The 12,913-nt window shown below is 35.6% G+C and overlaps 1 protein-coding gene across 4 annotated transcripts in view; it reads right to left on the bottom strand.

The window, feature by feature from the left end:
• Positions 1–12,913, bottom strand: part of NSMAF (neutral sphingomyelinase activation associated factor) — a 38,967-nt gene that overhangs the window by 11,634 nt on the left and 14,420 nt on the right. For 2 of the 4 annotated variants that reach the window (XM_074818666.1, XM_074818659.1), the window contains exons 6-19: positions 12,589–12,639; positions 10,176–10,247; positions 9,732–9,779; positions 9,581–9,633; positions 8,931–9,060; positions 7,868–7,939; positions 6,900–7,008; positions 4,283–4,459; positions 3,413–3,492; positions 1,948–2,038; positions 1,791–1,854; positions 1,618–1,669; positions 505–625; positions 69–200 (exon numbers count right to left, since the gene is read on the bottom strand). In XM_074818666.1, coding sequence (XP_074674767.1) covers positions 69–200; positions 505–625; positions 1,618–1,669; positions 1,791–1,854; positions 1,948–2,038; positions 3,413–3,492; positions 4,283–4,459; positions 6,900–7,008; positions 7,868–7,939; positions 8,931–9,060; positions 9,581–9,633; positions 9,732–9,779; positions 10,176–10,247; positions 12,589–12,639 — 1,252 coding nt within the window. Of the gene's footprint in view, positions 1–68; positions 201–504; positions 626–1,617; positions 1,670–1,790; positions 1,855–1,947; positions 2,039–3,412; positions 3,493–4,282; positions 4,460–6,899; positions 7,009–7,867; positions 7,940–8,930; positions 9,061–9,580; positions 9,634–9,731; positions 9,780–10,175; positions 10,248–12,588; positions 12,640–12,913 lie in introns of those variants that run through there. The other 2 variants (XM_074818675.1, XM_074818685.1) reach the window with 2 other exon arrangements.

Genomic DNA, 12,913 nt, shown 5'->3' with positions numbered 1-12,913 from the left:
ACCATTGGTGCTAATTAAAGCATCCCCCCTTTTTTTTTTTTGCTATTTCTATAAAGTGTATGCGTTACCATTGTGAGCTGCAACTGCTTCACTTCCTTTCTGCTTGTAGCCAAATATTATGTCAATCCATTCATGAAGATGCTCTGATACATACTGACTTTCCAAAGCCTCTTGGCTCTTCTGAAGAAAGTCATCAGGACCTGGCAAGAGAAAGGTTAATTAAAGGAGAAAATATCCCATTCAGTATTGGTACCCATGTCTGTTCTTCTTTCTTCTTGAAAAAGCAACCAAACAAAAAAACCTCAACCCCAACACCCCCCACCAAACCTCCAATTTGCTGTGAAAGTTAAACACAACTATTAAATATGTCAATGTTTTAAAGCAAAAATTACATCAATGTATTAAATAAAAATAGAATGGGCATTTTTGAGAGAACCACCACCATCCCAGGAATCTAGATAGTCTTGAATTAACTCATAATACAAGAAGTTTGACTATTATTACCTGATGCCCAAGGGGGAAGCTCTACATCTTCAACCATCTTTCCACCCTGTCTTTTTCCCAAGTCCAACTTCAAACTGTTTACTAGAAAACTAGAATCATTTTCATAGAATTCTGGAATCAACTGGAAGAAAAAAAAAAAAAAAAAGGCAGTTTTGAGATTAGCTTAGCTTTGATCACTTACAGTCAATAAAAACTTGAAGTTATCAAAGTTCATATGTCAAGTCCCAAAGTTGGGTAGTAATTTTTTCAGGCTTTCTTCTCTGTCACTAAAGGAGGACTGGAAAATTCCTCCCATTATCCTTCCAACTACTTTCAGGCTCCTTGACTACCTACAAGACAATTAGTGTGGCATAAATATTTTTAACATGTGATGTGTGACATAAGAATCCATAATATTTAAGAGTACCATTAGAACACTAATTGCATAGCTATCTTCTCATTTTTAAGACATCAGGTAAGAGTCAAGACAGAAATCTAGAATAAAACTGAATGATGACAAAATTTTCAGAGTTTAAGTCAACTATTTAAAGACCACCATAGTTAACCAACCTACCAGTAATGACAGATTTTTTTTTAAAGTATCACTATATTAAACTCCTTATCAAAGAAATATTATTTAACAGCACCCACTATTTGCTAGTTAGTGATTCTTAACATATTGTACAAGTTATGGTTTCTATAAGGCTCAAAAACACCAAGAAAAAACTTCTATAGTTTAACCTGTCCAGCTGTACTGTTGTAATACAGCCAAATTCTTATGGGGTTCCAGCAGACGATACATAAAATTGGATCTTTTCAGCCTTAATCCACTCTAAGAATTCACACTTATTTTAATAACATATTCACAATAACACTTCTGTTAAACTAAAAGCCAGAAAGCAGACACAGACAAGCAATAATGGAATTACAGAGAAGTTAAAAACGTTGAAGGATTCATAAGATACAGTCAACAGCCTTAAAAAAACCCCATGCAAATAAAAATCACAAACAAAAAAAACAACCAAACACACCCCACTCCCACCTCAAAACTCTCAAATCAACAGAAGACATCAAAGAACAAATAAATTTAGCATAGATACGAAGAAGGACTTGAGTCATTTTCCAGTCATTTACCTCTTTGAAATCTGTTGCACCATCCAAACAGTTTTTCCAGGTTTCTGCAAGACTAGATAACACATATCAATCACGCATTTGTTAAAAAAAAAAAAAAATTTTTAGGGCTTTGCAGTCCCTTGATGCATATTGGAAAACAAAACCAACCTAGTTATAGCCAAATGTAAACAAACCTGTTGAACATTCTGTCAGCGTGATCAAACTTTCCATTCTGCAGGCAGAGCATGTATTCTGGAGCTAAGGAGAAAAAAAAAAATCATCAGCTTGCTCCAAACCTTGTCCACTTTGGAGGTAACTGTCTGCTCAGAGAGTATGTAAAAGCTGTCTTACCAACTCTAACTAGATAAAACAAAACATAACCCGGAGATGAATAATGGCTTCCATACATGAACTTAGGCTCTGGCATTTCCTGATAACGTGTCTGCAACATACGAAGAAGAAAGAGAGGTCTGTTTAAAATCAGCATTCCTGCTTTCCTTCAATATTGAACACATACACATTTTTTTTTTTTAAGACACAGATTAGGACCACCCTCAATTTTTTTTTCCTAACGATAACTCTAAATTCTAATAACCATGTAGCTTTAATCAGATCAGTGTATCAGTAAGGCAAAAAAAGTTGTTATAACTTATCATCCAGAATTATCAGGTTTTCAGCTTTTTTTTCCTCTCTCACTTTCACACGTAATTGCAGTGACACAACTTCAAAGGAGTGCAAACAAATACTTCCTTTTCGTCTTTCACATGAAGTTTAACAAGAATGTGGAAGTACATACTGACTTTATTCAACCTGGAAGATTCCCTCCTGTCCGAAGCTCCTACACATTATCCCTAAAACCTATCATAATCTAAATAAAATTACTTTTACTTCAGTAAGCATGAGGCAGCTGACAGTTTGAGGAAACAGTCAGATCTTAGAAAGAAAAATTTACTGTAATTGAAAACATAATATCAATCACATTCTTACCTTCCACAGCCTTAGGAAGCTTCATGATTTTGAAATTTTTAATCCTTTTTCTGAATATAATGCAGCTGGTTTGGCAATTATTTTTTTTCTAATGCCTCATTAAAAACTAATAAAGGTTCCAAAACATTAAATATAGCTCTGTTCTGTAAATAATTTTGGAATAATTAACTTATCATAGGAGATGATGGTTTTATACTAAGAATTAAAAGCCAAAAAAGGATCTCGTAAGCCTGTAACTATGTGTTTAACTGCTTATGAAAAGAAAGCCTGCCTACTTTGAGAAATGGAAAAAGTATGTGCACTATTATCTGCATGTGGTAATTTCAAGTTGGTGCTCTGGTCTTCATGGATCCAGATTTCCTCTCTTTGAAGTACTTTCCCTCAAATTCAGCATTTTTCTTAAATGGAAGTACTTAAGATTTCTACTACTTTGTCTTGTTTAATTCATACACGTATTTTACGTTACACATTTAAACCCATTGGTCTTGAAGTTTTATATTTCCATATATGTCTATAGCACCTCAGTGCCTGCCACACAAATGCAGTTACAATAGTTAAATGGATTTGGGGAAGTGAGGTAAAAAAAATTAAAAGCATATACATATGAAACTGTAGGAAGAGAGAGGAAATGGATTCAAATAATTTTAAATTAGTACTGATGAAATCAAGCTGAAAATAAATGTGGTATGTTTATAAGTAAGTTTGCTTCTGATAAGGTTAATAGTTTCAGATATCTACATAATTCCCAAGGCTTGCTTGACAAAGCTTCTTTTATTGCCAATACATATAAGGCCCAAAACGTTCAACACAAAAGCCAAGATTTACATACCAATAGTCTATCCAGCCTTTCCTTATTCAGGGCACCAATTGGTTTACTAAGGTCACGGAATGTTTCAGGCTTTGTCAGATCTAAAAAAACATAGTTAGACTCTATGAATTCTGCTAGACAGGAATGTAGTCTAATAAATATTTAAAAACAAAAGAAAAAAAACGAACACCAACAGAACAAACAAAAACCAACACAGAACCCCTCCAGTAATTTTCTCTGTTCCCTAACTGGAAAGGAATAAAGTCTTACTGTAAATGGCTACTCATCATCTTCCTTCCAAATGGATATAATCTCATACCTCTTGATTAAGAGCTAGTAGTTACATGTACATGAACTAGTAGTTGCTTGTACGAGATTCCCCTGCTCTACCCCTTGTAGGGGGACACAGTCCTCAAAAGGACAAACTTCCAACACAAACTGCATCTAGACCCTTAATCAAGGAGCCTATTTAGGCACAAGCCTTCTTAGCCTCTTCCTTTCAACTTGCAATGCTAAGTATTGTAAAAAAGCTACCTGGATTCTATACATTTCAATGCACCCAACTTGACCAATAAAAAGCTATTTTACTGTTTCTTTTGCATTTATTAGAAATCACAGAAAGTCTTTGAATGCTCAGTACTGCTGATTTTTAACACAACCAAGCAGATGCTTGGTATATACTCTGTATGTGAAGAGCGAAATATTTAACAGAAAAAGGTGAGTTATTTTGTCCACTAAACTCCAGAGGAGGGGTAAGCACACAAGAAAACATCTGAGATCATTAACGCCAGGTATATTTTGATGTAACATGAACTTTATGCAGTGTAACATCCCCCTGAGACATTTCAGGTTGGACATGATGCACTAACATGTCTTTTTGTATACACATACCTAACACTGAACTAGAGTAGTCTGCGATGATCCAGGGAAATACAGGATACTGGGAGAGATCATTGCAGCTTCTATCAGCAAGATTGTTGAGATGAAGAAGATACTGGTAATTTGATAAATGCCCTCGCTGCCATTGCAACATATAACTTTCAGCTGTATGCTCTGTAATATGGTTTTCTAAAATAAAAGAAAACATTAAGAGTTCTGATGTTTGGAGTTCCACTCCTAAATTATACTGTGATTAACATTATACAAGGTACTATAAAACAATTAAGGGCATAGTTGTTTAAAAGAACAAATCAGAATTAAGTGGTAACTTCATGTTTCAAGAGCTACCATACTTTATACATTTTTTTTTTTAAGATCTGTTCAAACAGGCCTACATTGCATTCAACCAAAAAAAAAAAAAAAATCATGCAGAAAGAGTGCTGAAACCAAACATAGAAACAATGAATGGGAAAGAACTTGAATGTTTATGGAGGCATAGAGAAATATTTGCAGACCATGAACAGCTCTCTTGGCAATCAGGGAACCGCTAAGATTTCTAAGAACTAAAAAGAGTTCTGCTCGAGTCAAGAAAAATAAATTTATTTTCCTACTGGACAACTGAGGATGCCCACTGACAACAACTTGTGGAAAGAAGTCAGATATGTACGTAAATAGTATTCAGTTTCAGAACCACTGAAACAGAGACACTAGAGGAAGATAAAACTTGACCACCACTCGAGAAAGTAGGAATTAAGCACCTGGAGCTTCTGTCTGAAGCATTAGGCAGTGGCTCAAAAAACTAAAAACTGTACTACTCTCTACTCAACAGCTATAATACAAAGGTATGCTGCTGGACAATAAAATGACCTGGGAATATTGATTTCATTCTGTCTCTCCACTTTAAAATGAAATTAAAAAGGTTTCTTTATTATCATAGTCTGTTCTGTTTGTGGCAGGTTTATCGAGAGAAATGGGTGGCAGTGGTAGTTTTGCATGGGGAGGGGGTTTGATTTTTTTTTTTTTTTATTGTTCCTTCAGTTTACAGCACCTTGGCAAGTGCCTGAAAGAGCAGAACTGAAGGACTGCAACCATGGCATGATGTCAAGAAACCACCCAACCATCACGTAATCACAGCAAAACCACATCTTTGCCCTACAAAGCATGATATGGCACACTTCTGCATGCTTGTTTTACTGCATCTGTGTTACAGGCTGCTCTTCTACTAAAAGTCTTTAAATACCTTTTACCACCATTTGCTGCTGAAGGCTACAACACAAAGCTAAAGAATTAGGATTTCTGTGGAACATCAACTTATTCAAATATTATCACTACATTTATAACTAGAAGGAAAGGAATTCAGATTAGGATATGGCTATTTTAGCTCAGCATAGGCTGGAAAAACATATTCCAACCTTCCCTTCAATTTAGTACCTTAAATTCTACAAGTAAAAAGTGCTAGCACCTTCAAAGAGAGAATCTTCTGCTGTCAGAGACAGCTACTGAGGTGCTACAAACACCTTTAGAGAAAGGGCTCATCCTTTTTTATTTCTAAGTTCCAACAATAACATCATCATCTGCACCTTGAAATTTCATCTCTGAAAGTTATCCAGAAAACAAAGTTTGAAGCAGGGTAACAGCATGCAGTTATTTCAATAACAGAGAAAATCATGTCAGAATGTGTTTCCATTTCAAAAGGAAAATCAAAAAGACTAGAACAATTCTTAGAAGTGATCATTCCCCTTTGTGGACTTACCACTTTTCTTTGTGAAGTGGGGAAAACATCAACTATATTTAGACAAATTCATTAAAACAGAACTAGAGTTCTGGTACAGTAACAAGATAGTACACAATTTATATAAACACTTTCAATATTGGCAGTAAACATGAGTTTCAATGTTTCAGTTGTAGTAGCATTACAGAAAAACTATTAACTTTTCCCCCTTGTTTTTCCAGCACACAATCTAGCCTTTTAGAAAGCTTCTGTTCATGATCTGCAAAAAGATATGTATAATTTTCTATGAATTAATGCATACAAGATTTAACAGAAATAAGACTTTAACTGTTTCAGAATGATAATTTTCATCAACCACTGCTAAGACTGAGGAAAGTTCAGGTATTTGTGTGTGCACTGGAAATCCATCCATTACAGGAACTTTCTCAAAGGACTTTTACTTGGACGTAAGGGGGGGCCAGGTGGATCCACCCACAAATCAGTCTATATTCTTTTAGCAAAACATAATTTAGCTGAGTGGATCTTATTTACCCCTTGCTTTGAAGACAAAGTGTTTTGTGGGGTCTTTTTTGTTTGTTGGTTGGTTTCATCTGTTTGTTTGCTTTGATGTTGTTTTCTTGGGGAGGATTTTAAATGACAGTGCATATCAAGTTGCAAATCAAGATAATTAGTTTCACCTCAATAATGCTATCTCAGCTTTCATACTCGTCTCTCCAAACACAAACAGAATATATGCAACTTCGCAACATTCATTCTGAACTTTGCTTACTTCTATCAAAAATTTTTAAGACTAAGACATCCGTATTCTTAATCTTCCCACAAGCCAACAGAGCAAAACCCAGACAAATTCCCCTCATGAGGTACTACAGACTACATTAATAAATAAATACTGCAAACCTATATATGTTGCAATAAGGAAATAGAGCTCATCTCGATCTTGACAGTTGTAGAATTTCAAGTAGATGTCAGAACATAGATCATTTTCTGTACAAAATACTTCAAGTCCCTTAAAAGTTAAAGGGAGGGGAAAAAGTAAATGAGAGCAATTACTGACAAGCTGTAATATTCATGTTTTTTTAACAGAATATTCCAGTTACTAAGATCTAAAACTCAAGATTCTAAACTGGGTAGCAGTTTTACCCACAAAGTCTAACATTTTGATCCTTCCTATTTCCAATCATAAAAGCATTCAGTTTCCACCCAACTGAGCAAATAGCTTTACAGCTGTCCATAGATTGGCTCTGTCTGGATTGATTAAGCACAGGTAATACACTTTTTTGTCCTAAGTGAATGGAGTGAGCCAAAAAGTTAAATGTCTATTTAAGCTTAAATGTGTTTTGAGACAAAAATTTTGTTCAAGACTGAAATTTCAGTGCAAACACTGAAATCATACAACTGAGGTTTCACGTTAGCACTCTCATCACCCCTCAGTCATGTACAGCGAGACTCATCACTCTACGTTAGTCTCAATCTGAGGCAATGATCAAGCTCCCTCCATGAATCAATCCAGAGAGAAAATACACCATGAGAGAGCAATTCATTCTATCCCAAGATAGGTGTTTGAGATAAATGGAATGAATTGTTCCCTGGAGGTACTCCTTTCTCCCTTCACCTATACTGACTGCTTATGAAAGAAATTTTTCATCCTTGACAGAGTTCACTCTTCCCATTTTCATCTTTTTGACAACACAGGGAACTAAACCACTTAAAAACCAGAAAGGATCTTTGAGTGCTGTTCACTACTTAAACCAGAGTTTTTAAAAACATGTAGCTTTTACCTAATGATGCACACAGTTTCAGCTGGTTATTTTAAGAAACAATATATACAGTAAAACATTAAAAAAAATTGTAAAATTTGAGCTTACCAATGGCATTAGCCCATGTCTTCTTTTATAGATGCGACGCACATTTTGCAGTGTTATTTGTACTACTGGTTTCTGTGTGGGGTGAGGGAGGGGGAAGAAAAGATGGAGATATTCTAGAAGGTACATGTTCTACATTAACCTCTCCAGTCAATCTGAAGTTTCTCTTGACCAGAGATACTAACAATGTGAAAAGAAAATCCATCCATGTCATTTTAGCAGTGGAACAGTGATGCTAAGCAGTTATGTTAAAGAGAGTCTTTGCTGTTGATTCTTGTCTGAGTAGCAAAGCAGTTTAGGAATAAATAAAGAACAGTGTATTATCATCAGAGTCTGTCACCAGTTATAATAATCATGCAAGAGAGAAGCAGAACACAAGAAACTGTATTAAAAATAAGAAAGCCATTGGGCTTCTGGGCAAACTGTTTGCCAATGATACCACCTGGTGGAAGGAAATTGAATGGCATTTCGTCATCTTGAGCTGTGAAACACACTTTCCTTGTCTGGACATACTTTTAGCACATTAGTGCTATTTTAGCTTTATTTACTTATACTATTAGCATATCGCTGCTATTTCTGTGACAAAGTTCCAAAGATGTAATCTGTCTGTGACATGCACTCAGATTTCCTCTAGAGAAAGAAATGATGGGTTTAATAGAAAACCTAGCTAAGATATTCCTATATAAGCTAAATGTATATAAAGCTCTCATTAGGTAGGAACAGCATCATAGAGTAAGATTAAGAAATTTATCTTAAATGAAAGTTACAAAAAGTGATCTTTAAATATCAATAGAGAATGAGCAAAGGACATTTTGTGCTTTGTCAGTAGAAGGTCAATTTAAGCAAGTTAGCACAGAATAAAGCCTCAGAAGTAGCGATACACTGAATGCAATAGAGCAGCATGGATCACAGGAAAACTAAGGAGCTTCTGATTACAACTGAAAATAGAGTCTTCCTGTAGATGTGCTCCATGTGCGTTTAAGAGGAATAATACAGAAAATGAAAACTGTCCACTAGAGGGGCAGCGTGCTCACATCGTATGCAAGACCATCTATGAGGCACTTACAGGATATCCATTAAGAGGCTGGAAGTACAAGTTAGCATCAGTAACACACACATGCCCTGGATTAGTCACCAGTGGTGTCACCATTTCTGCTTTACATTCCATATGCAGCGTTTCAGAAATGCTTTGAAATCTACAAGTGAAGAAAAGGAGTAAGTTTACCTCCAGTTCTTACTTAGGTAGAGCTACCCTTAAGTCCTTTAGAAAGGTTTTAGGTCAGCTTATAACCTTAGGACATCAGAATGGGGACTTCACTAAGCTTATTTTAGACATGAAGAAAGTTCTTTGTTGAGACCTCTACTTTAACAGGCACTCCAGAAAGGGAAGTTGCAACATTCTGCACCAGTCTCAGAGCAATAAGCTAGCTGACTTTTCTATACAGCACTTTATTTGGCATATACTGATGCCCAATTTGCAACAAATTCAAAGATAAACGGAACAGTTTGGAGAGATAAAAAAAGTAACACATTCATCTTCACAACCCAGAATTTCCCAGTCTCCATTCCAGATGGTTCAGAATATAAAAGATGGTAACTCTCTGAATTGGAGAACTTATGCTGTCCCAAACAAGCACTTATTAAGTATTGATGCAGTAGATTAATCAACAAACAAGTTGAAAATAACTTCCCAGTAGAAAGTGATTAGAAAGATACCTGTTTTTATCAAATGAAGTTCTAGCCAAGCGTGATTGCAATATAGCAGTTATCTAATGTGGAGGGAAAAAAACATTAATATGGTCTACGATTCAAATGCAGTTAGAATTTTATTATTAAACAGTGGTATCAGAATGAATCAGATACCTACCATAGCAGCTTGATCTCCCATCTTATCTAGACAAGAAGCCCTGTAAAGCTAAAGAACAATGAGCTTTAAGTGAACTAGCACAAAGATGTCCCACACAGCTCAGAAGTCAATAGAAACTGGGGGGGGGGGGGGGGGGGGGCTTTAGCATTCTTGGTGACAGAGTACTAAAAGAGCAATTATTATTTCTTTTTAAAGTAGGGCATGTTTGTTCATTGTCACTGTCATGTTATTACTTTGTCTGTATACTACCACCCTGCATAGTAAAAGCTAATATGGGTAGCTTACAACAGCTGTCAGAACTAGATGCTGCGTTCAACTGCTACGTTTTAAAAATAGATACTCGAAGAATTTCAACTTGAGAATAAATATTTAAAGAAAGCTCTCCATTAAATATCAAAAAAGATGCTGTGATGAATTGTGTAGTGATATTAAATAACTGCATACCTGATGCAGAGTTTGCACAACATCTCCTAGTTTCCCAGCAACATCCAGTTGGAACAAGTGTTCTGTTCTACCCTAAAACCAAAAGCATATTTATGAGTTTAAAATAAAGCTCAGTGAAAAAAAATTAAAACTAAAATCAAAATACTCTAAAACCTGGTCAAAGTATGCTATCAAAGGCTGCAGTATACCCGAAACATTCCAAGAGCCCTGTGGTAAGCTCTTTGTGCAATACTTAGTCCGTTATTTACTACAGTACAACACAACAGCTTTGAAGTGAACAAGTTAATATAGTGTAAACATCAGTAAATGTAGAACTAGTGCCTGCTCTATTTTAATATCAGGTAAACATATGTAAATATAGAATTAGCCAATGACATGGTACATTTAAACATTTAAATGACTACTGTATCTCTTTTGGACAAAAGAGACCAGCCCATCAAATCTTTAAAGACTAGGCTATAAAAGTTATCATTCTCCTCTACATAAACAGTTTTGAGCTGAAGAGATCCCAAACCCAATCGCAACCTGTTTTGACTAGTGATTTATAAAAACCTCACTAACACATCACCCAGCATATGTGGCATGTTCATTTTCCCCTACAAAGTTTTCCCAGCTTTCTTAAGTGTCATTTCATAGTACATATTTCTGGTTTTGACTTAAGTATATTAAAAGTATGTGCATGAATCAAGTGGTATTAACTCTTACACATAACTCATAACAAAGGTGGTGGGATCCCTTGATGACACCTGAATCTAGTATAAAACTGTATCAACACATTTATGTAGGTTTTGTAATTTCTTGCACTAGACTTAAAAAAAAAAAAGCGCGATCAGTTAGACTACATCAATACATTGATCAGTGGATACAACTGGATTAATTTAAAACTGAAGGAAAGAAGACATGGAAATCTAGATGACCTCCAGTGTAATGTATGTGATCTGAGCTGAACTGACAGCAATCCAAGAGGAAAGCATGCTTCAGGAAGCAAATGGAGCTGGAGTAAAGGGAAACAAGAAATTCAGTAGAATTTAAATAAAAGCCTTGTAACATTACACCCAGAGCACCATTTTCCTTCAACAGGGAAAGCACTGCGCTCAGAAAACCTAGTGGATGGTCTGCAAGGTTTGCTTACAGCCAACAACAGAAAAGCTTTTGTGAGCAGTTCTCTCTGTAGCTCTCCAGTCATATGCAAAGACAAAAGCTCAGTATTTTGTAACTGATCTGAAACAATCAATGCAAGACATGGAAGATAAAATGTACTACCAAATTCCAGCACTCCGTGATGCACCTGGAATCGGTAACTATTCAAGCAGAAGATACTTAGCAACAGAAAAAATTCTGAAATGATTGAAGACAAACTAGATTTTTTTGTTTCAATATGCAGAAACACAGTTGCACTTTTGTGAAGTAAATTGTAATGGTTAACTCTCAGGAATATTTTAAGAGAACTTAAGAGAAAATAAAGTGAAAAGCCTTCTAATAGCCCTTTTGATTCTTTTTCACAATGTTGGCAACGTGCTATTTGAATGATACTTAAAAAAGCTTGCACATGGAGGCAAAACAGAAAAATAGAAGGACTAGACGAGAAAACAGGTTCAATACATGAAGAATTACTGGCATAAAGCGAATAAACAAAGAAAATTTTGAAAAAAATCCTAGCTTAGAGACAGATCTAATATGACACCAACCCAAACAGTTGTTGAGAGAACAGAGATAATCTGTTGCCTCTTTCCTGTTCATTACAATAACACAAATTTATGGACTCCATCATTCTTGAAATTTATTACTTGAACAAATACGTTGAGAAATATAATTCTGTCTGTTTCAATTCTTGGGCAAATATGGTGTTTAATGATAGCATTTTCATTTTGTGTTTGTGTCTTAACCCATCCCACATTCCAGGTGAAAAACCCTTACTTCTATGCCTTGATGCCTCCAGGATCAGAATCACAGCAGACCTACCCCATAAGCAGAAAGCAACCACAAGTTCGTTCTGATTTCTGCTATGAGCAGTTTTATCTGCCATGTCTTTGAACTGTGAAGCACTCAGCTGGGAAATATCAATTAGCAATCTCTCATCTCAGGTGTGAGCAGAACTGAGGAGAAGCCATTTAGCCAGGATGCAGTGTCCACTGAATACTAGCAGCCAGCTGACAGTTCTGACTGTTGAGCCCACAGAGTTGCACATTGAGGTAAAGTATCAAGTCTGCAGTATGTACTCCAAGAAATATCACAAACCTGTTATGGAAGAATTCTGACACTTGTTTTATCAATATGCACAATTACTTTTTTTTTTTTTAAAGCTTTATTGTCATAATTGTCAAGTGATAATTATCTTACTCTTTCAGAAATGAGAACATAAATCCCTGCAAAACATTTGTTTGCTAAAAATAGCAAAAAAATATACACTTACTCTTACTGTTTTGTAAGGTGCAATAATGTTTCTTTCTTTAATGAGAAAAACCTGAAAGAGTAAGAGATGTTACAGTTTCAGTCCTTAAAAAAATAATAAAATAAACCGAAAGTACTGATAAAGACAAAGCTAAGAATGCTGTTTAAGCAAGTGAAACACTGGGTTGTGATACCCTGCTTTAGCTACCCCAGATAAACTGAAGAAAAACAATGACCTTTTAGAGCAGCTAACTGCAAGAGGGTCAAGTGTCCAATTTAGTTCAGAGGCTTACTTATGTAGTTTATTAGTGGGGTTTTATTCTAATCACATGACCTTGAGGGAGTTG

This window comes from Strix aluco, chromosome 1 (assembly GCF_031877795.1).
Source record: "Strix aluco isolate bStrAlu1 chromosome 1, bStrAlu1.hap1, whole genome shotgun sequence".
Classification (NCBI taxonomy): domain Eukaryota; kingdom Metazoa; phylum Chordata; class Aves; order Strigiformes; family Strigidae; genus Strix; species Strix aluco.
Note: the sequence above shows the minus strand (reverse complement) of the source record. Positions and strands in the feature narration are given on the sequence as shown.